Source organism: Mixophyes fleayi, chromosome 10 (assembly GCF_038048845.1).
Source record: "Mixophyes fleayi isolate aMixFle1 chromosome 10, aMixFle1.hap1, whole genome shotgun sequence".
NCBI lineage: Eukaryota > Metazoa > Chordata > Amphibia > Anura > Limnodynastidae > Mixophyes > Mixophyes fleayi.
Window position 1 is genome coordinate 91,884,494 of NC_134411.1, and position 23,072 is coordinate 91,907,565.

The 23,072-nt window shown below is 43.5% G+C and overlaps 1 protein-coding gene across 1 annotated transcript in view; it reads right to left on the reverse strand.

Moving 5' to 3' along the window:
- Positions 1–1,741: 1,741 nt before the first annotated feature.
- The window catches only part of MPHOSPH6 (M-phase phosphoprotein 6), a 29,797-nt gene continuing 8,466 nt past the window's right edge, over positions 1,742–23,072 (reverse strand). Inside the window, exons 2-5 of the mRNA XM_075189162.1 lie at positions 9,306–9,418; positions 6,721–6,811; positions 5,826–5,923; positions 1,742–4,902 (exon numbers count right to left, since the gene is read on the reverse strand). Coding sequence (XP_075045263.1) covers positions 4,767–4,902; positions 5,826–5,923; positions 6,721–6,811; positions 9,306–9,418 — 438 coding nt within the window. The 3' untranslated portion in view covers positions 1,742–4,766. The remainder of the gene's footprint in view (positions 4,903–5,825; positions 5,924–6,720; positions 6,812–9,305; positions 9,419–23,072) is intronic.

Consider the following 23,072-nt stretch of genomic DNA (forward strand, 5'->3'; position numbering starts at 1 on the left):
AAAGCGTTGTTTATCTGTGTAGACCAGTAGCTAACCTGTGACACTCCAGGTGTTGTGAAACTACAAGCCCCAGCATGCTTTGCCAGTAGATAACTAGCTGATAGCTGGCAAAAGCATGCTGGGACTTGTAGTTTCACAACATCTGGAGTGTCACAGGTTAACCATCACTGGTGTAGACTCTCCTCAATCTTACCCAGGCACCGCTCACTGGCACTCAGATGCCACCAACAGCTCTCACACTCAACGAGGGGCGAAGAATAGGTAAAAATCACAGGGTAATCCACTGTAGGTATAATTAATAGGGGATGGGGGGGAGCAGGCCAATATAACCAGAGGGAGAGTTCTGGTATCATGTGGGGTCCTTGCAGGGTTTTATATATAAATGGTAGATGCTGGGTGCCAAAGAAGGGCGTGTTTAACCTTTAACCTAGTACTGGAGGCGGAGTTAAGGGCATGTTGGTAGAAAATGTTATTATAAGGCACAAAACAAATCCTTCCAAATAAAGGGAAGGGAGCTGCAAATTAGTGGACAATGCTTACAAAGCCGATCATTCTGCTACTATGAATATCGGACGCCCACCTGCAACATTAACATTCCAAGTAGGACTAACAAACGCGGTGCTTCAACCAAGTGTGCCTGGAAAGATGATAGCACAACAAGACACTTGGCAGAGACGATCCGAGAGATATGTTCTATGCAATACGTACTTGAAACAAAGTGCTTGGCGGCATTATATACACACCATATCATCTCGGATAAAGAAAACACAATTAGATATGTGTTGGATACCCAACTGCCAATCACTGCACCACTTAACAGTGCCAAGAGATTGTCTGTTGTACAAAACACTGCATCGCTTACTAACTACCACTCATCTTCAAAACGTGCATAATTAACTTTTATATAAACCACAGAATCATAGTGTCTTATTCTACAGAGAGAAGAAAGACAGACAATGGTAGAAGCACAATGCAGCTATTGTCTTAGAAAATGTTACCGGCAGAGCTTTCTATGCCTTTATTAAGCTAAATTTAGAACAAGCCATTTTTCTCTTTAGAAATTAATAAAGAAAAGAAAAGATACAATTGTATAATGCATGGAATAAAACTATTTTATAGTTTAACCTACTAGGAAAAAAAAAAAAAAAAACAGGTTTTATTTTCTCTATTGTTACGTTATGATGCTCTTCCTTTTAGTATTTTAGGTTGTTTTAGAACATGCAGGTATCAGTTTGTAGCAAGTTTTTACGGCTGTCAACTTATAATGTACCTATGGTCCAGAACCGATGCAGCTTGAACACGTGTAAACATGGGAAACATCTCCTGTAGCGAATGCGATATCTATTCCCACATTCATTTTTCAAATGAATGATAGACTAAAGCAGATCTGACCAACCTGCGGCTCTCCAGATGTTGTGAAACTACAAGTCCCAGCATGCTTTACTAGCCAATAGCCGTCAGCGTTTGCTAGTACTTGTAGTTTCACAACATCGGTGGTTCCGACAAGCCTCCGATTCTTGGCGCTTTACCGGCAAGTTTATCAAAGACGAAGCCCATCAGGTTTCGTCTTTAATAAAACTGTTGTATAAAAAAAATGACGTCAAAGCTTAGAGAACCGGCGATTAATATATATACCCACAACGTCTCATAGGTTGTGAGATATAAGACATTAGAAAAGTCTGCCATAGACATGGAAACCAGAGAGCCAAGCTCAACACCAGCATAACAAACACATCGAGACTTCCATAAAAAAATATTTAATGAGTTGAAATATTCACTCATACTATAAAATCTAGCAAATCCTACATCTCCACGAGGTTATAAATCGTTCAGTAGAACCGGTTAACAGTAAAAAGATACAAAACATCACTCACAGCCTTCTTGCAGTACCCTGGTTTGAACAGATTTTTAATAATATTTAATAAAACATTAATGGCACAAACACAGGCTACTTGTATCCTGGAAAAACTTTGCAGGAATGGTTTTGTCTGGAGTAAAACACACACAAGCTACCGTACATAGTGCTCTTCCTTAGGTTAGCGCTGTTTTGAGAATTCGGGAGCGGAAGGACCAGGATGGATGGACGCTTGGCTGCCTCTTGTGATCGTTACTCCAGATTCCTGCTCAGTTATCAACAAGAGCTCTAGGTAGTCAGTCAATGCATTTATGAAACATCTTGGTTAACTGGATGTTCAAAATATATGTATTCTGAACTAATGGGCCGGCGAGTCTTGGGGGTAGATTAATCAAACCTAAAAAGAAAAACTTGGTATGGTGCCCATCGCAACCAATCAGATTCTAGCTATCCTTTATCTAGAATGTACTAGATCAGGCCTGTCCAACCTGCGGCCCTTCAGGTGTTGTGAAACTACAAGCCCCAGCATGCTTTGCCGGTAGACAACCGTTTGATAGCTGGAAGGGCATGCTGGGACTTGTAGTTTCACAACACCTGGAGGGCCGCAGGTTAGACAGGCCTGTACTAGATAATCGTTAGCTAGAATCTGATTGGTTGCTATGGGCAACACCTCCACATTTTCTTTTACAAGGTTTGATAAATCTACCTCTTAATATGTCCGGGCGGCAGTGACATAAATAATTCTCTTTGGTTAACATGTTACAGTATCCCAGACAGAATACTAGAATATAACTAAAATACGAGAGTTCATTCCATGCCGATCAGTGTAGTAGAACTGGAGGGTACGATTAAAGTTAGACTGTAAACCTTGTTAGGGTAGACTCCTATTATTTTTTCCCCCAAACAAAATCTCAAAATGTTATAACTTGAAACAAGAGATATCAGCCCTAGAATTATTAGACACGTGTGAGGCATTGAACACTTTGGTTACAGAAATACGAACTCTAGTATAACAATGTCCTTTAGTGTGTACTTATCACATAAATATAATATATCTATGAAGCTACACACTGGTACCCAAATTATGTTCATCCCTAATTGTCCAAAATATAAATATAAAACATTCTAAAAAGGAGCTTAAAGCACCACTAATCATAAAACACAAGCTGCCTTATACAATGCTGATAACAATGATAGATATACATGGACGTTGACAGATCTGAATATATTTCACATTGTGTGAACATTTGGGGGTGAATTTCACAAACTGCGGGTTTGAAAGAGTGGAGACGTTGCCTACAGCAACCAATCAGATTCTAGCTATCATTTGTTTACTACATTCTACAAAATGACAGCTAGAATCTGATTGGTTGCTATAGGCAAAATCTCCACTCTTCCAAACCCGAAGCTTGATAAATTTACCCCTTGGTGTGTAGTCAGGTGTCTGAGTCTCTGTTATTAGCCAATGTAGGTTGAGGAGAGACCGACTCATCCAATGGGATTATTGACAGAGTCTAATAAACCCGCCTCCAAACACAACGTTATCTCAAATCAATATCGTTTTAGGAGCTTGGCGGGGTTGAACTTTTACATGTTAATGGTGAGAGTTGTTCTTTTGTCTAAAGCCAGCTTGTATTTAAGTTTAGTAATCTGTTAACAGCAAACATTAAACGTGGCGATACATATTCAGCTCGGTTTCACAAACAGGACAGTATTTAAAAGTAAAGCAAGTCGTGGGATGTGTTATTTGGAAACACTTGGGACTTATGGGGGCAAAACCCAAATATATCATACATTCCTTTTTCTCTTGATAATGGATTCTCAGATAAGAGATCCTTCACATGTACATATGTAAAACTGGGCATTATTTTTACTTAACCTATAAATAACGCAGTTAAACGAACAGGTGTCATTATCCTAAGATACAATTTGAGACAATTTTATCTGGGAATTTTTATGGCAAATTATTTTATAAAGGGACTTCGCTGCAGAAGCGATTTGGCCAATTGCACATTTTGTAACACGAATACATAACAAAAAAATATATGGAGTCAGCACCACGGCTCAAACACAATACCAATGAGGCGGACAGCGTTCACAGTGTGTATTTTAGCGCTAGCCCTCAGACACCATCCGTTACTACCCGTCTGTGTTGGAAGTGGTTGCAGATATACAATCCCACATGTTTTACTGGCTTGTTAGCAGTACTCAGGGCTGGATGGTTCAATTTTACAATTAAACTGAATGAAAAGGTCTACAATAAAAATATTTATAGGACAAAAAGGTTTATATAGAATGACTTTGAAGATCATTAACATTGTCCCATGGTCTAGAACACACCTATACGCCAGTAAAACTGAGCGGAGTGAAGACTGGTTTCTGCATAAAGGTCATCGTACGAGCACCTCAAATTACTTGTTGAATAATACATTAAAAAGTAATGATAAGCGGTAAAATACACAGAGGGACATTTATGAATGGGATGAACTGGTAACTATGCCGACAAGTAAAGTAACCCATAGCAACCAGACATCGCCTCTGGTTCTCTAACCTGTACTGGAAATGACAGAATCGGACATTGCTACCAGTGACCTTTTTTCTTTTTTTTTACCTGTCATAGCTGGTCAGGAGAATGCAGCCAATCAGTTCACTAGGAAGTAGTGACATCACCCAGGCAAGGTGATGTCAAGATTTTCCATCAAGAAACTATTCTCATGAATGTTAGCTCACTGGTACACCTTAAACATCTCCATCCTATTGAAGTTTTAACTTTGCAATTCACACATGATTTGAATCTCATTTAAAATATAAGTAAATGTAAAGTTTAAAAAATAAAAAAAAAACACAACCTTTTTTTTATATATAAATACAATTTTTCGTAATATAAAAAAACAGTTCTTCTGTGAGCCGCTCAGTCCTGTGGCTTTATAAAGGCTCTCTTTACTTTGCTGCTCTTGATATTACTATTTTCATCAGCTCCCTTTAGGACCTTTTGGTCTCTCTTTTTTGTAAATTTCTTTTTGATGGTGCCCACTAATGTCTCGTATCTGCAAAGAGAAAAAGGAAAAATTTTAATTTACGGACCATATAATGTAGTGCAATTGAAGTCTCACTAAGGTGACAGTGTCCCCTACAGGCTGTAGAAAGGTACTACAACCAACCCCAAAAAATAACTGATGCAGTCAAGTGACACCAGTTTGCAGTGGGTCAAATCAATAGACAAATGAGCAATTACCCAAGTCATCTTTGCACCTTGTATATCCTAACTTCTTGTTGGCCAATGTGTGCTTCACTGACTGGGAGGCACAGTGGTTAGCATTGTTGCCTGCAATTGTTGGGGTCATGAGTTCTATTCTGAGCATGGCCCTATCTGTGTGTAGTTTGTATGTTCTCCTTATGTTTGCCTGGGTATCCTCCCACAGTCCAAAAACATACTAGTAAGTTAACTGGCTTCTTATCAAATAAACCCCAATGTGTGTGTACGTGGTAGAGGATTCAGACTGTTCGCTCCGCTGGGGCAGAGATTAATGTGAACGATCCTCTCTAAAGTGCTGATGAATGTGTTGGTTCTATATAAATAAAAGGCTAACAACATTTGTCATACATAATAAACATTTAGGCCTATTCATTCTGTAGATAAGGTTTGCATCAACATATAAAACTATATTTTAGGAAGAAGACATGCTTCATATAGGAAACAAACATGATTATCTAGTTTCTTAAAAAACAAAACCCTATATCTTATTACTATTACATTCCATTATACTTTACATTAAAGCTCTAAGCTGAACATTGCTGAAGATCTTAATTAGACTCCATATACCAGCCCCACTCCACACACATACTAGAGCCTTGTAAATGTCCAGCTATGATTCATTGCGGCAGTAATGGATTTAGCAGAATACATATATATTCATGACACTCCTTTAATAATTTGCTGATGACAGAGCGAGCAGATAATAAGTCTTACCTCCGGGCCATTTCTTCATCCGACACGTCTACATCCATTTTCTCCTCCTCGGGTTCTTCTTCTGCCGCTGTCTTGGAGTTCATCTGGACCATCAACTTCTGCGGAACAGGATCAGAGAGAAACAGTGAGCGCCTTGTAACAGAAGGATGGCTATGTAAACTTGGCCGGTCTAGAGATAAAGGGTCTGGAGTCAGCCGGCACAGGCGGGAATTATTAAATGTCTTGAATGTACAACTTCCAAGGGTTGAGTATGGAACCCTCATCGAAGATCACAACATTCTCTGGTCTGGTATAAACAAAACTGCTAAAAACATAACAGATCTTAAAAAAGAAACATGCTTCTAAGAAGAGCTTAGTGGAAATCGGTTTATGGACACTCTAGGTTCTCAGTCAAAATAACCACAAATCCCAGGAGACAGACAGTCAATGCACCCAATAGATTACTGCTGCTGCCCAACTTAGTGAGTGATTGATATAGACGTCAATGGGTGCCATTCTCCTCCAACTGCCCAGAAGAACCTACAGGTTCCTAAAACTGAGTGATTGGTGCTTACATTATTTTGGTCCCATGTGATGTAGACAATTAGTCTCAATTCTTAATACTTTTATTGAATGGGTTTCAAATTCATCACAGAGTTGCCTGTGACTATTTAACTGCCGAAGGGCATTGAAAAATACGTCTCTCATTTTAGGAGGGTCCTCCAATATTGCTTTGGTCCCTCAGTTATTTTGGTAGTTTACCTTTTTGGGAGGGACAGATAGATGGGGCTTTATATGCAGGGTGGATGGAGCAACAACAACATCTCAACAGCTTCAGGTCACCTTGGTAGATCCGCATTTTAACTAGGGACAATTAGTCTTAAACACAGCGAGACAACCCCATTAGAGCCATCACCTCAATCTCCGGATTAAACCCTTTAAAGGACATTCTGCCAAACAAGAAATCTTCACATGGAAGGAAACTTCTTTCTTCAATAATGAAACTCCTGAAAACGAGCAAAAAAAAACAAAAACATCCACATTATTTCAAATAATCAGCTTGAGTATTTTATTTACCGTCCATGAAGTCATATTCCAGGAAGAGCTTTTAAAAAGAACAGAAAATATTGCAACACATCATCCGTTTGCCCCGAATCAGCTCAACGAGTACTGCAAAGACCTGGGTGAAAATTATTCATAGATGTTTTTCCCTCAGTAGTAAAAGGAATACATTTAGTATACTTATATTCATGAGGCTGTGTTATGAATCTTTACATAGAATAGCCAAAAAAATGCAATCTTGAAATGTTTAAAAAGGAAAACTTAACATTTCCAGAACATTTTGTATCCGACAAAGACCTTAACAACCCAAGGAGTCTTATGTACTCAAGAAACTGGATTATTCTCTACATATTACATAGCCGGAGCATCAAATCACTAAACATAATCAAAGTCAAGCAAGCTAATGATACAATTAAATCTTTCACAACATTTGGGGCTATTCTATTACCAGCAATGCGCTGTGGAGGTCCTCTGGAACGGTCATGAAGCCGCTCTTCTGCAATGTAACATCACCGAAGTTTCTCTGCACACCATAGAGGTGCGCAGGTAAATCAGTAATGCTCGGGTACAGAAGTATGGCGGCTCATGGGAGGGAATGCAATTCCCCCCCTTAAAAACATTTTCACGAACTTCACCCCCCCCCCTTTCACCTTCCCACTTTTTTTTCTGTACCCCCCATTTACTTTGAAAATGTTTTTTTTTTTATCATCAATCGTTTTTATTGAGATTTTTTGAGTTCTTATTTGAGGTGTCAGTCAAGTGTTAAATTGCTGCCCCTTTATCTGTTCCACAGCGACTGGAACGGACAGATCCACCATGCCAGAGAGATGAGCGAGATAAACAGGAATTCTATCATTTTATTTCAGTGGCACTACACCCTCAAAAAGGTCGCCAGGGCAATTTCATATCAATGAATGAATAGATTTTACAAATTCCAAACCCTGTCATCTGTTCCAGCGTCTGTAATAACAAAGCAGAGGAAGAAAACCCTCTCCGGCTGCAGCTTGCCAGGCAGACTGTAAATTAGAGGCGTCGGAAAGCTCCTTGTAGTGGTCTGAAGAGCTCCAGAGCTTTCCAATTATTACAGGTTGCAGCCTTCTGCATTTAAAAACCCATTTCTAATACAAACCCAATAAATACCGCGGCCTCAGGATCCAAGTGCACAATATGCAGAGGAAACACTCCTGTCACCGGCAGTCGCTGCCCTGCGCCCGTATTCTGGCTGAGCCAGCAGATTTATCATGAGACTATTAGAACCTTACAGCAGGAATTGCTTAGTAATAAGCGGTCTTACTTAGGCAAATATTAGACACTGTCCCCACTCTAGGAGGCTGCCTTATCTGCAGTGCTCCATTGTGCCGCGCCCCAGACAGGGGCCGCCTCACAGCACGCCATCTCTCAGGCAGGGCACACCATCGTGCCGCGTCCGCAGGGCCAGATTAAGGGAAGGGAGGCCCCTGGACTAAGGGTACTGTGAGGGCACCCCCCCCCATGAAGCCAACCCCCCCGTTAACGTACCTCCATCCGTTGTTCCACTCCCTGTAGCGTTTACGTGGCGCACAGTAATCTCCTTACTGAGGAGATCTCACTCTCACAAGATATGCTCAGTAAAGAGATTACTGCGCTTCGCTTAAGTGCTACAATGACAGCAGGCAGCTAACAGCATAACATTTGCTGTTAGCTGCCTGCCATTTTCCTTGAACAGGTGACAGCCGGAGCCGGGGGCAGGGACGGCCCCGACCCGATGAATGCCGGCGGGCCCCCCAGCTGCCCGAGGCCCCTGGGCTGTAGCCCCTTTAGCCGTATTGTTAATCCGGCTCTGCACATCCCAGACAGGGGCCGCCTCACAGCGCGCCATCCTGCCGCATCTGAGACAGGGGCCGCCTCACAGCGCAACCAGAGGAAATCTGCACAAACACGGGGAGAACATATAAAGTCCACACATCCCAGCGCTATAAGGCAGCAATGCTGACAACTGTGCCACTTAGCCACCCTTAATATGCCTCTGCAGTGTCGATTGCGTTTACTGCATAAAAATGTACTATAAACAGGTTTAAGTACTTCCACAAATGACATGTTTTTCAATGCATTACAGCAAACCTATGACAACTCAGACGGGAACAGTAATTACACAGGACGGCTACAGGTGCGCTGTGGCTTCTTGTCACTAAGCAACAAGCAACCTTTTACAAGGACACTACATTTACAACCCCATGACACACAGCAACATATACTGCCAGTGATATAGTGTATCACTCTCCCTGTACATTGCTGGTACCCATAGTTATTGTAGTAGTTGTATCTCTACCCATAATAACCCACATAAACAGAGCTTGGCGACCAACGGGATCATTGGAAAGTACCACTTTTATAAGCAAATCACAATCAAGGAGGCCGACTGTGAGAAGCACACGCTCAGCACATCTCTAGTTAACTTACTCTTTTTCTTTCAGCTCCGACAAGTCCAGATACCAATGCTCATCGGTGATAATCTTCTTCTCATTCTCTTCCAGCTGTTTCTTGGTTTCTGGGTCAAGGCTCCTATGCATGAACTGCAGACAGAGAGAGATAGATATGTGTTTAATATAATTCACCCGACGCCACAGTTCATCCTGCACAAGTGGAAAACAGCACTATACAAAATACTGTGGAGCCACTGATGCATTTTGGATTGGATGTGCTGCAACTATGTACATGCTATAAATGTTTATGTTTTTATGGCACGGGACAATGTACCAAAGCTCTACACAGAAGTCGATAAATTCACAATTGACAAACTAAAGTAGAGATTTTGCAAGAGGAGCTAGGAAGTTTGGATGGTAGTGTATGTTGTTTCTTTAAACAATATTTTTTATTAGAAGCATAATATACTTGCAATAATCAAGACATCAATCACAAGTTTTGCAAAGTAAATAAATATATCAGTTTAAACATTGGAAGTTATCCAAAAAGTTTAAATAAAACCTTTGATAATGATAATGATTGGTAGTGTATGTTTACTGAATCTGAAATCTCTTACATACAACGCTACTAATAACTTTCATAACTACACAGAATTTGACGGCAGACAAGAACCGCTTGGCCCATCTAGTCTGCCCAATTTTTAACCTATGGTAACCTCAAACCCTATTTGATCCTTCGTTTTTTTTGTAAGGATATCCTTATGTCTATCCCAAGCAGGTTTAAATTGCTCTACTGTATTATACTCTACCACCTCTGATGGGAGGCTATTCCACTTATCCACTACCCTTTCTGTGAAGTAAGTTTTCCTCACATTTCCTTTGAACCTACTTCCCCCCAGTGTCCGTACATGTCCTCGTGTTCTAATACCTCTCTTCCCTCCAGTGTCAGTACATGTCCTCGTGTTCTAATACTTCTCTTTCCTCCAGTGTCAGTACATGTCCTTGTGTTCTTATACTTCTCTTCCCTCCAGTGTCAGTACATGTCCTCGTGTTCTAATACCTCTCTTCCCCCCAGTGTCAGTGCATGTCCTCGTGTTCTAATACTTCTCTTCCCTCCAGTGTCAGTGCATGTCCTCGTGTTCTAATACTTCTCTTCCCCCCAGTGTCAGTACATGTCCTCGTGTTCTTATACTTCTCTTCCCTCCAGTCTCAGTGCATGTCCTCGTGTTCTAATACTTCTCTTCCTCCCAGTGTCAGTACATGTCCTCGTGTTCTAATACTTCTCTTCCCCCCAGTGTCAGTACATGTCCTCGTGTTCGAATACTTCTCTTCCTTTGAAGAATTTTTCCCCTCCAGTACCTTGTTAAAACCCCCGATATATGATATATTTGAAAGTCTGATGCCACTAGACAGGCCAATGGTGTGACCTGAACATTAAGTATTACCTATAGAAGTCCCGCCATGAAAGTCTAGGTCTAATTTTGACCACCCATTTAATTTTAAGAAATGCAACTTTATGAGGAAGGAAAAAAAAGGCAATCCTTATCAATTGTTCTTCAGCAACGTAAAACAAAAGTCAAACAACAACTGGAGAACTGCGTTGTACCCAAACAGAGCGTGCAGCCAGGTTTAACATGAAAAGCAGTGGAAACCAGTAACCATACCCGCAATAGAGACATCACACACCTGCAGGGGATAAACGGCTACTTGGACTCATTTACTGGCCTCCAATTAATAGTGCAAACTCCCGGGATCAATAGAAAAATCAATTGTTAAACAGACTGTCTAGTGACCTGCTCTCCCGGGCCGTCAATTAACGGCACAGCGATCAGTCATCGTCAAAGACCTTACAGGACTATCACCCCCGTTTAGTTGATAAAGTCTTTTTCTCATAACGGAGCATAGACAAAGGACAAAAAAAAGTTGTGTGTCGTCTTTGCTGGTGTCCTATAATCAATAGTACGAATAAAGTACAAAGAAGAAAACCAGTGATGCCCCCACTACCTGTTTAAATGATTGTTTAGAAATTGTTGCCAGACCCAACGTCACTAAATGAACCACGTTAATTATATTTAAACATAAATGAGACAGGACTCGAGGATGGCATCCCTTATATACAGCAAATACGCACAAGTGACAAGTTATGCCGAGAGTGTCTGCGTCTTATTTCTCCAGTACGTATATATGTAAATATCAATAAAGGTTATCTAGGCTTTCTACATTAACCAGCTGTCTACAGTGGCAGTCACAGGTGGGTAGTAATAATATTTAAGGTTTTTTTTTCTTGTTTATGAAAGATCAGTTAATATAAAGTTATATCCGAACTGCAAAGGTGCAAAACAGCAGCACATTTCTATGGGAAGGGTGTATAGGCCAAGATATTGGTGTTTGCAGGAGACACCACAGTCCACGTTCCTTATCAAAAGTAGACCAGGCCCACCAACAAGCCTAGATTTGCAAGAAACACAGTTGAATTTTGCCGGACAAGATTATTTAAATGAGCTAAAAGGAGTGAAAGGGGCATATTTCTAGGGGGATTGTCGGAGGGTACAGCGCATTTTTTCCTGCACCAATAAGGCTTAAACTATCAGTCACTTTCCAGGCCCTGGAGATTGGGTCTTGTAATAGACTTTTAGCCAGATGGACTTTCCCACAGAAGTTCCACCATTATGATAAAAAGATTTTGGCACACAAAAAAAAAGGGACACAAAATCAACCAAGTTCTCTCATTCTAATGATTAATGCAAGACATTAATGAAGTTAATCAGGGCAATATTTTAAAATATAAACCGAGAAATCGAATGACTAAAGATGGCAGTAAAGTGGAAGTAATTTGGATGTGAAGTTTCACACATTCCAATCTGCACATTTTTCAAAACTAGGTGCAGACTGAAATCATAGGGGCATTGCCGAAAAATTGTTAAGCGGGAATGCGTCTTCAAATCGGATAGGCGGCAAGAGCACTTGTGCATATAATACATACAATTTCAGATGTTGGGGGTGCTATGCAGCCCTCTAACGCTGTGGACACTCCCCCTTTGTGGTGCCACACCCCCTGGTCCGTCTGCCGGGGCAAACAATGTATACGTAAAGCAAGCTGGGTCTACGGATTTTGCCGTTAATGAGCCTCAGAAACTTCAACCGAACAGTGCCCCCAGTGGCCAAATTATAACAAATGTTTGATTTGCTCAAATGCCATCTCTGGGTAAAGCAAGTATGATAACAAGTGTAGTTTGTAGAGATGAACAAGAAACGCTGTACAAAAACATATATAGATTTTAATATAACTAGAAACTGTACAACCCATTATAGGAGCATTTATGGAAACATTAGTAAATGCGCCATTAGCTACTGTACAGCAGTAAATTTACTAAGTCCAAAATGGATATCACACAGGTTTCCATAAAATGTTTCCCTCCATTATCATCTAATCCAAACCGCAGAATCAGCAACGGATTCCAAGTAGTCGCATTTCCTTCAATTACCCCGACTCTCAACATGAGGCAAGAAAGTAATTTAACCAAATGGTCACATAAGTGTTACTCAATAGTGGTTTTAAGTAGGGTTATTCACTCTGAAGCACCGTGAAACAGTCCGGCATTTTCACCCCACTAAACACATTTCAGTAAATGGTTGAATAAGACGTTATGAAGGCAGGGCCCTCCCTCCGGTTATTAGCGTTCCATTAGATGTACCTGCATTAGGAAGGAAATGTTTTAGTGCATGACCAGAGATTGCATGTAGCCTTTTGGAGCTGTAATGTGGGTCAGCAACTTCTCATTACGGATTGTGTTTAATATATCCAGTTTCACAAGAGCATTACGTGCACTTACCAGGTAATTGGACACCCTGTTGCTTTTAATGTGAATGTATAGAGGTGTGCAAACTGCCTTCTTCCTAAGCACTTGTTTCTGTCTAATAATGGACAGAGGTTCTATCCAAATCATCAGAAGGATAGTTTGATATCACTAGAAGCTGCAGCATACATCCGGCAGCACACCGAAGCAATGTGTCTAATAATATATCTATTTTATTTTGGACAACATGATGATTGTCAAACCCAAATCGCATTGTGAAGTTGATCATCCTTATTCCTGCCTGTAGATCGCGATTGTGTGCGGACATTTCAAATGAAAGTTTTTCATTTTCTTTACTGTAATATGAATGTGGAAGGAAACAGGCTGTAATAGGGCATAGGGGTATCACAGCCCAAGCAAGAGTATAAACAAAAACGCACATTTGCTGTGAAATAGCAGTAAGCGCAATATAAAGTGCACTCATGAGCCAGAGTGGGCTCTGCTCTAACTAGCGGTCTATTGAACTGCCCACGTTTTTCCCTTGGCCCAAAAGATCAGCAAAAGGATCAGTTTGGTGGCCTAACTGGACGAGATCTAACGGAGTAACCAGAGTCTGTTAGTGGATTTGAAAGATAAACCGCACACTAAGGCTAAAAGCGACCAACTTATATAGGACCATGATTGGGCATTGCGATCGCCACAACGTGTTTTATCTGCTTGAAACACGTTGTATACGCACACATACTGCGGGCAGTGCAACCATTGAAACCACTGAGTTCCTGGTATAGTAGAGCTAATTCACTTGATGAAGGCTCTATCCTAATCTAATTTTATTTGCCTAGGATGAGGCCACACACTGTACAATGGTTAATCATTTTGGTTGAATTAATCAAATCAGTCAACCAAAACTTTACTGTATGTAGACAGCTTTACGATCCCTTGAGATGTCAGTCTCACGCTGCTTTTTGTGTTCCAGCAAGAGGTATCTGGAGCTGGTGTGCTTTAAATATGCCCTTTGGAATCCACACTCTAACAAACTTACCTCCATACACGACCTCTTCCTCTCAAACAACCTCAACCTTATGACAATAACAGAGACATGGCTCACGCAATCAGACACTGTCTCACCTGCAGCCCTTTCACATGGTGGTCTCCATTTCACCCACCCCCCCCAGACCAGGAGGCAGACAATGAAGTGGGTTTGGACTACTTCTCTCCCCGCAGTGCACATTCACAGTTTTACCAAATGTCCCATCACTAACGTTCACAACTTTTGAAGAACATGCTATTTGGATTTTTAACCCATTCTCTATGCGTCTCCCTGTGATCTATCGCCCCCCCCTGGACCACACCAACAATTTCTTAACATTTCTCTGCATGGCTCCCTCACTTCTCATCTTCTGATATCCTCACCATCATTATGGGTGATTTCAACATTCCTATTGCTAATCCATGTTCCAATGCTGCTTGCAAACTGCTCTCTACTCATCAGGATGGCCACTGTCCTGATCTCATTTTCTCTAGACTAGGCCCAGTTTCTAATTTCCTTAACACTCCTTTCCCCCTCAGATAATCACCTTATGAGCTACTCACTCACCCGCAGGGATATTAACTCTTTATTATCACCAGTTTTACACCTCTCCCCAATTTCTACATTTTCCGCCCCTGATATGGCATTTTCACCATACTCTAGCAACTGCCCTTGATCAAGTGGCTCTTCATACTCCACGTAGACTTTGGTTGACAACCACGGCACACTAAAGTAAAAAAAAAAATCTACAAAAACTCTTGTGAAGCTGAACATCACTGGTATAAATCTTGTATCTCTAATGATTACTATGCGGATGATACACAAATTTATCTATCCTCTCCTGATCTCTCACCATCTGTGCCGTCTCGTGTTACTGACTGTCTTTCTGCTATTTCACCTTGGATGTCCTCTCGCCAACTCAAACTCAATCTTTCAAAAACAGAATTAATAATATTCCCACCCAACAATAGAAGCTTTCTGTCCGACATTTCTATTGACAATATGACCATAAATCCCACCCCGGCAAGCTCACTGCCTAGGTGTAATCCTTGACTCACAACTGTCCTTTGTTTCCCACATCAACTCTATATTTACATCATGCTGCATACATCTAAAAAGACATTTCCAGAATACGTACATATCTCACACAAGACACTGCAAAAACTAACACATGCACTCATCTCCTGCATCGATTATTGTAATTCCCTCCTTACTGGTCTTCTCAAAATCAGACTTGAGCCCATACAATCCATGAAGATACCAGGTTTTCTGGCCCAATTCTACCCACTTCACTCTGGCTGGCCACCCACGGGTGACTTCCTAGGCCAGGGAAGTCTACCCAATACCTTCTAAGGTTCTTATTAGTCACTCAGGCAAATGCAGTTAGAAAAGTACAACAGTAACAGAAACAAGTCACTAGAATATTACGTACACACAGTAAATAAATGACAAGCATGTTTACCACATCATCTGTCCCTTACCCACTAGCTTAAAGACCATGGATGATCCATGGATATGCCAATGTATGTCACTCCCACCAGCCACCCTGCAGCTTCCAGTCATCAATTCCCAGAATGAACATGCCCTCCCCTCCCCCCCTGGAGTGGCTCCTTATATCTAGGATCAAATTTCCACAGTGCTTTTCCATCTCTGGGCAAACCCCCAGGTCTCTCCCTGTCAAACAATAACGAGTCCTGGGCTAGGGGGTTGGAGAGGGGAGTGGAGGTGAGCTGTACTTCCACAGAAACTCCCCTGCCAGATTGTAGACCAAACGTCTGGAGTAGTCTTGTGAGAACAATGGATACTAATTGGCCATCCCCCTCACCAGTATCTTGCAACCTGGTCCCTACCCATAACCTACGTGGCTTCACTTTAAAGGACACTGAATAACAACCTCACTGCCACATCAACAATAAACAAAATACATATTTAGAATGAACTACAATGTTCCCTTATCCACGTGTACTTAGACACGTGGATAATCTGTTGAGCTGGGGAACAAAAGCAAGGGCTATAAAAAGTATGCTATATTCCACATTTTGGGAGAAACGAGGGACAGGCTGGTTAGGGTGTTATCAAACTTGTTACGTCACAATATATTTTGCACGCAGCGGCTAGATTGATTTTCCTTGCATATCGTTTTTCGTCTGCTGAGTCACTGTCAATCTTTACATTGGTTGCCTGTTTTTTCAACAAAGCCAATATAAAATTCTTCTACTAACATACAAGGCCATCAACAAAATTGTACAGACATCTCCTCACTTGTCTCAAAATATCTCCCAACTCAACACCTCCGTTCTGCGTCTCTCTTCCACTCTCATTACATCCTCCCATTCTCGGTTACAGGACTTTTTTTTCGGGCTGCACCTACTTTGTGGAATTCACTCCCACACACCACAAGACTTTGCTCTAGTCTTCAAACCTTCAAGCGTTGAAAACCCACCTCTTCAGACAAGCTTATAATATTCCTCTACCACCCTCTTAATCTCCCTAGGTTATTGTATTATTTCTGTTTGTTCCAAATTGTAAAGCGATACGGAATCTGCTGGCGCTATATAAATGTTGGTGATGATGATGATAGGAGTAATAAAGAGATTAGAATGTTGTATGTCCACATTTTGCCTGGACTGTTAAACATCATGCAACTTTATTAATAAGAGATTGCACAGACAGGTCTGCAATTACCGTATATGCCGGCGTATAAGACGACTTTTTTGACCTGAAAAACATGCCTCCAAGTGGGGGGGTCGTCTTATACGCCGGGTGCCAAACTCAGGGGTCTCAGGGGTGCCGCGGGCCAGCCATAAAAAAACCAAACAGAAACACTTACCAATCCGCGTGGCGCCGGGACCCAGCATCCTCCTCTCTCACGCAGCTGTCATATATCAGTGACAGGCTGCGTGAGAGAGGTGGATGCTGGGTCCCGGCGCCGCGCGGATTGGTAAGTGTTTCTGTTTTTTTTTTTATGGCTAGGGCGCGGCAGAGGGGGCAAAGTGAGAGAGGGAGAGAGGGACAGATGAGAGTGACAGGAGGGGGACAGAGGAGAGTGACAGCAGAAGAAGGTAAGTGTTATTAGTATGTGTTATGTTATGTTTTATGTTATGTCATGTCAATGCAGAGTGTGTGATCAGCATATATGAGTGTGTGTGTGTGTGGGGGCCAGTGACTTCATGCAGTGTGTGTGTGGGGGCCAGTGACTTCATGCAGTGTGTGTGTGGGGGCCAGTGACTTAATGCAGTGTGTGTGTGGGGGCCAGTGACTTAATGCAGTGTGTGTGTGGGGGCCAGTGACTTAATGCAGTGTGTGTGTGGGGGCCAGTGACTTAATGCAGTGTGTGTGTGGGGGCCAGTGACTTAATGCAGCGTGTGTGTGGGGGCCAGTGACTTAATGCAGCGTGTGTGTGGGGGCCAGTGACTTAATGCAGCGTGTGTGTGGGGGCCAGTGACTTAATGCAGCGTGTGTGGGGGCCAGTGACTTAATGCAGCGTGTGTGGGGGCCAGTGACTTAATGCAGCGTGTGTGGGGGCCAGTGACTTAATGCAGCGTGTGTGGGGGCCAGTGACTTAATGCAGCGTGTGTGGGGGCCAGTGACTTAATGCAGCGTGTGTGGGGGCCAGTGACTTAATGCAGCGTGTGTGGGGGCCAGTGACTTAATGCAGCGTGTGTGGGGGCCAGTGACTTAATGCAGCGTGTGTGGGGGCCAGTAACTTAATGCAGCGTGTGCGGGGGCCAGTAACTTAATGCGGCCTGTGCGGGGGCCAGTAACTTAATGCGGCCTGTGCGGGGGCCAGTAACTTAATGCAGCCTGTGCGGGGGCCAGTAACTTAATGCAGCGTGTGTGGGGGCCAGTAACTTAATGCAGCGTGTGTGGGGGCCAGTAACTTAATGCAGCGTGTGTGGGGGCCAGTAACTTAATGCAGCGTGTGTGGGGGCCAGTAACTTAATGCAGCGTGTGTGGGGGCCAGTAACTTAATGCAGCGTGTGTGGGGGCCAGTAACTTAATGCAGCGTGTGTGGGGGCCAGTAACTTAATGCAGCGTGTGTGGGGGCCAGTAACTTAATGCAGCGTGTGTGGGGGCCAGTGATTTAATACAGTGTGTGTGTGGAAGGTGTGCGGAAGAGGGGGTAGTCTTATACGGCGAGTATATAACAAACTCTATAATTTTGAGTGGAAATGTTGGGGGTCGTCTTATACGCCCAGTCGTCTTATACGCCGGCAAATACGGTAGTCCCAATTGGTTCAAGGGGTGCAATAGTGGGGTCTTCAGCTTAGCCCAGGGGTGACAATAGTTTGTGCAGTGTAATGTTATAGTTATGTAGTAGTTTGTTAAACAAGGTCATACTTTTGTTGACTGTGTTGAGATTTCAATCAATTTTATGAAGGAAAGGTAGGCCAACAAGGTCCTTATGTAAATGAGACTAATGGTCAGTGAGCTCCTGCAGCCTCATTTAGGATAACAATGTGAAAAAGGATCACCAAACGGAGTTTGATTTACAAAAGATTTACACTTACTGTTCCAACAGGAAGAGATTTAATTTACATTGCAATGAGCTTGTACCAAGCACCAAACAAATAAACTAAATGTATTCCTATCCATTCTACAAAATGGTTACATAGAAACATAGAATTTGAAGGCAGATGAGAACCGCTTAGGCCATCTAGTCTGCCCAATTTTTAACCTATGGTAATCTCAAACCCTATTTGATCCTTAGTTTTTTTAGTAAGGATATCCTTATGTCTATCCAAAGCATGTTTTAATTGCTGTATTGTATTAGCCTCTATCACCTCTGATGGGAGGCTATTCCACTTATCCACTACCCTTTCTGTGAAGTAGTTTTATCCACTACCCTTTCTGTGAAGTAGTTTTATCCACAAGTTTCCTCTGAACCTACTTCCCCCCCAGTGTCAGTACATGTCCTCGTGTTCTAATACTGCTCTTCCTTTGTAGAGTGTTTCCCTCCTGCACCTTGTTAAAACCCTTCATATATTTGAAAGTTTCTATCATGTCCCCCCTTTCCCTTCTCTGCTCCAAACTATACTTATTATTATCCTTTATTTGTTAGACGCCACAAGGTTTCCGCGGCGCCGCACACAGTACAAAACAGTCGACTATACAGGGTGAAACAGTACAAAACAATCAAAAATACCAATACTTCAGAAACTCCAGGCTGGCTGATGCAAAAAACGGAGCAGAAGAACAGGTAGGGAGACATGAGGGAAGAGGGCCCTGCTCAAGTGAGCTTATATCCTAAGGGAGGGAAAACAGAACAGGCATAGGGGAGCCAGATGAGGCAAGGGGGAGAGCGAGTTGAGAGCGAGTGGCGGGGTTATGTGGATGGTTGGTATGCTTTGAGGAAGAGGTGGATTTTCAGAGCACGTTTGAAGGAGCACAGAGTAGGAGAGAGGCTGATGGAACGAGGGAGTTCATTCCAGTGAAGGGGGGCAGCACGGGAAAAGTCTTGGATTCTGGAGTGGGAAGAGGTGATCATTGTGGAGAGGCGTCGATCATTGGCCGAGCGCAGGGAGCGGGCAGGAGTGTGAATGGAGAGGAGGCTAGAGATATAAGGGGCAGTAGAGTTGGAGAGAGCCTTGTAAGTGGTGGTGAGGAGTTTGAAAAGGGGAAGGTGAGCCAGTGTAAGGCAAGGCAGAGAGGGGAGGCAGAGGAGGAGCGGCGTGAGAGGAAGGGGAGTCTCGCAGCCGCATTGAGTATAGAGCGGAGGGGGGAGAGATGGCAGTGGGGGAGGCCGGTGAGGAGGAGGTTGCAGTAATCCAGGCAGGAGATGATGAGTGCGTGGATGATAGTCTTAGTGGCATCCTGAGAGAGAAAGGGACGGATGCGGGCGATGTGGCGTAGTTGGAAGCGACAGGCTTGGGCATGGGCATGAATATGGGGGGCAAAAGAGAGAGAGGAGTCGAGGGTGACACCCAGGCAGCGGAGTTGGGTGACAGAGGAGATGGTGGTGTTGTTGACGACAATAGAGAGGTCGTGGCGGGATAGGAGTCTGGACGGAGGAAAGACAATGAGTTCCGTCTTAGAGATATTGATTTTGAGAAAACGCTCGGACATCCAGGAGGAGATGGCGGAGAGGCAGTCAGATACACGAGAGAGGAGAGTGGAAGAAAGATCAGGAGAAGAGGTGTAGAGTTCAATATCACCTTTATGCTGATGACATTCAAGACCGAAGGAGGAGATGAGAGCACCAAGGGAGGAAGTGTAGAGCGAGAAGAGTAGAGGGCCGAGGATGGAGCCCTGCGGGACTCCTACAGGGAGAGGGTAGGGGGAGGAGGAAGAGCCGGACGTGGATACAGAGAAGGAGCGGTTAGCAAGGTATGAGGTGAACCAGGCGTGGACAGATCCGGAGAGGCCAAAAGAGAGTTTGCAGCAGGAGGGGGTGGTCCATGGTGTCAAAGGCTGCAGAGAGGTCAAGGAGGATTAGTAGGGAGAAGTGACCCTTGGATTTGGCCGATAGGAGGTCATTAGTAACCTTGGCCAGTGCAGTTTCGGTGGAGGGGGTCAAGGAGGGAAAGGCCGAGAGGTGCCTGGTTAGGCGGCTGCAGACAATCCGGCTCAAGTAATTTGGAGGCAAAGGGGAGCAGTGAGATGGGGCGATAGTTAGCGAGAGAGGTGGGGTCAAGATTGGGTTTTTTGAGGATGGGAGAGATAAGAGCATGTTTAAAGGAGGAGGGGACTACACCAGAGGAGAGTGATAAGTTGAAGAGGTGAGCAAGGTAGGAGCAGACAGTGAGAAAAAGAGAGCGAAGGAGGTGGGAGGGGATGGGATTGAGAGGACAGGTAGAGGGAGGAGAGGAAAGAATGAGTGAGCTAACTTCTTCCCCTGTTGTGGGGCAAAAGGAGCACCAGAGTTGATTGTTGGCGGGAGGTGAGGCGATAAGGGTGGCGGGAGAAGGGGAGGAGGAGATGTTCAGTCTGATGGCCTCAATTTTGGAAGAGAAAAAGGTGGCAAAGTCAGAAGCGGAGAGGGAGGGCGGGACGGGAGAGGGAGGGGGAGAGAGGAGGGAGTTGAAGGTGGCAAAGAGGCGGCGGGGGTTGTAGGACTGAGAAGAAATGAGGGACTTGAAGGATTGTTTAGCGAGGGAGAGGGCGGAGCAGAAAGAGGAGAGAATGAATTTAAAGTGAAGGAAGTCGGCCAGGGAGCGAGATTTCCTCCAGAGGCGTTCAGCAGTGCGAGAGCACTTTTGGAGGAAGCGGGTGAGTTTGGAGTGGCAGGGTTGGGGAATAAGGCGGCGTCTGCGGATAGCGGAGGTCGGGGCAACAGCATCAAGTGCAGTAGTGAGGGAGAGGTTGTAAAGAGAGGACGCCTACATATTAAGATCTATTAGCCTTTCCAGGTAAGTTGTGTGTTGTAGGCCATGCATCCTTATAGTTGCCCTTCTTTGTACAGTCTCTAATGTATTTATATCCTTCTGGAGATATGGCCTCCAGAACAGAATACAGTATTCTAGATGAGGCCGAACCAATGACCTATACAGTGATATTATTACTTCTTTCTTTCTGCTACTGTTGCATCATAAACCTGTTACGTGCCGCGGCGGTGCCCAGCCGCCGCGACTCACTCACCTGCGTCCCGGCCGTCGCTATGGCGACCGGGACGTCACTTCCGGTCCTGACCCGGCCGTTGCCGGGCAATGAGAAGACGCTTCAGCGCTGCGTCCCGGAAATGAGAGGAAGCCGGGCGCAGCGCTCACCATATGTTCTAGCCTGTGGGCTAATTAATGCAGCCTATTAATTATGCTGGGGGCTGTGTCTAATTCAGAGCTAGAATCTGATTGGTGGCCACTGGTATTTAAGGCAATGAGGTCTGCTGCCTCATTGCCGGTTATAGCCTCTGTGTTCCAGTCTGCTGACCTGCTAGTTCCTGTCCTGTATCCTGATATCTCTATTTGACTCCCCGTGTATGACCCTTGGCTTTGATTTGGACCTTGCTCGTGTTTCCTGTGACCCTGATCTTTGGCCTGTTTACCCGTTCTGCTATTTGCCTGTGACCCCTGACCTCAGCTTGTTCATCGATACCGTTGTCTGCTGCCGGCCCTTGACCTCTGCGTGGACCTGACTCCTCTTGCCTGGGTTCTCCCCAGCTGGTACGCACTTCACGACCCTCTGTCAGTCTGCGGCCCAGTCTGTCCCCACCATCAGGGGCTCCAGTGAACACCTGACTGGCAGAGTAGATTCCGGGTTGTGTTGTGCCGGCTGGAGGGGTTCCTAACAAAACCATAGATTCAGTACGTCCCTGAAGACAGCATAGGTCCACTTTGGAGTTTCAGAAATTAAGTTACAATTCATTATTAAAGGAGAACTAAAAAATACAACTATAGGTTGATTTAATTAAGCCATATTATTTTTTTCCTAGCTGTATATATATTCACAATTCAGTTTTTCTTCGAAGGTGACTAAATGGAAATGGAGCAGCCTGTGTCTTACAAGCCTTAGTAAATCATCTTACAAGTCAAACATTCTATTTCTTTCCATCTAAGGAAGAGATCGGAACCATGCGCCAAATTAAATCTCTCCCTGTGTGTACGTACAAGCAACACAATGTAGCCCACTCAAACTCCGACACTGTACGAATAATGCAAGTTAACATTTCCTATTCATCACTTTTTTTTTTAAAAAAAAAGGCTGAGATTTCCGATCACCTTTTAAAAAGATTAAAAAAAAAGAAAAAAAATGGCATAAAGAAAATACTACATGAATTGCTTTGTCATCAGGATAGGTTGACAAGAAAAAAAAAAAAACCTCACCAACAATAACTCATATTTTTGGCATTCATTAATATAGAAACATGTACTGCCCTAATGTCAGTATAAGTTCTAATCTAATGGATTGCCAGCATTAAATTGGCCAGCGTTTATTTTGCAGTTATTAGATTTATTTTGAAGTTTCCAGACTGGGGGGCGGAGGGGTTGTGTGTTGGGGGGGACGGGGGGGCAACATATGTCAGGGAAAGAAACGTTTCTAA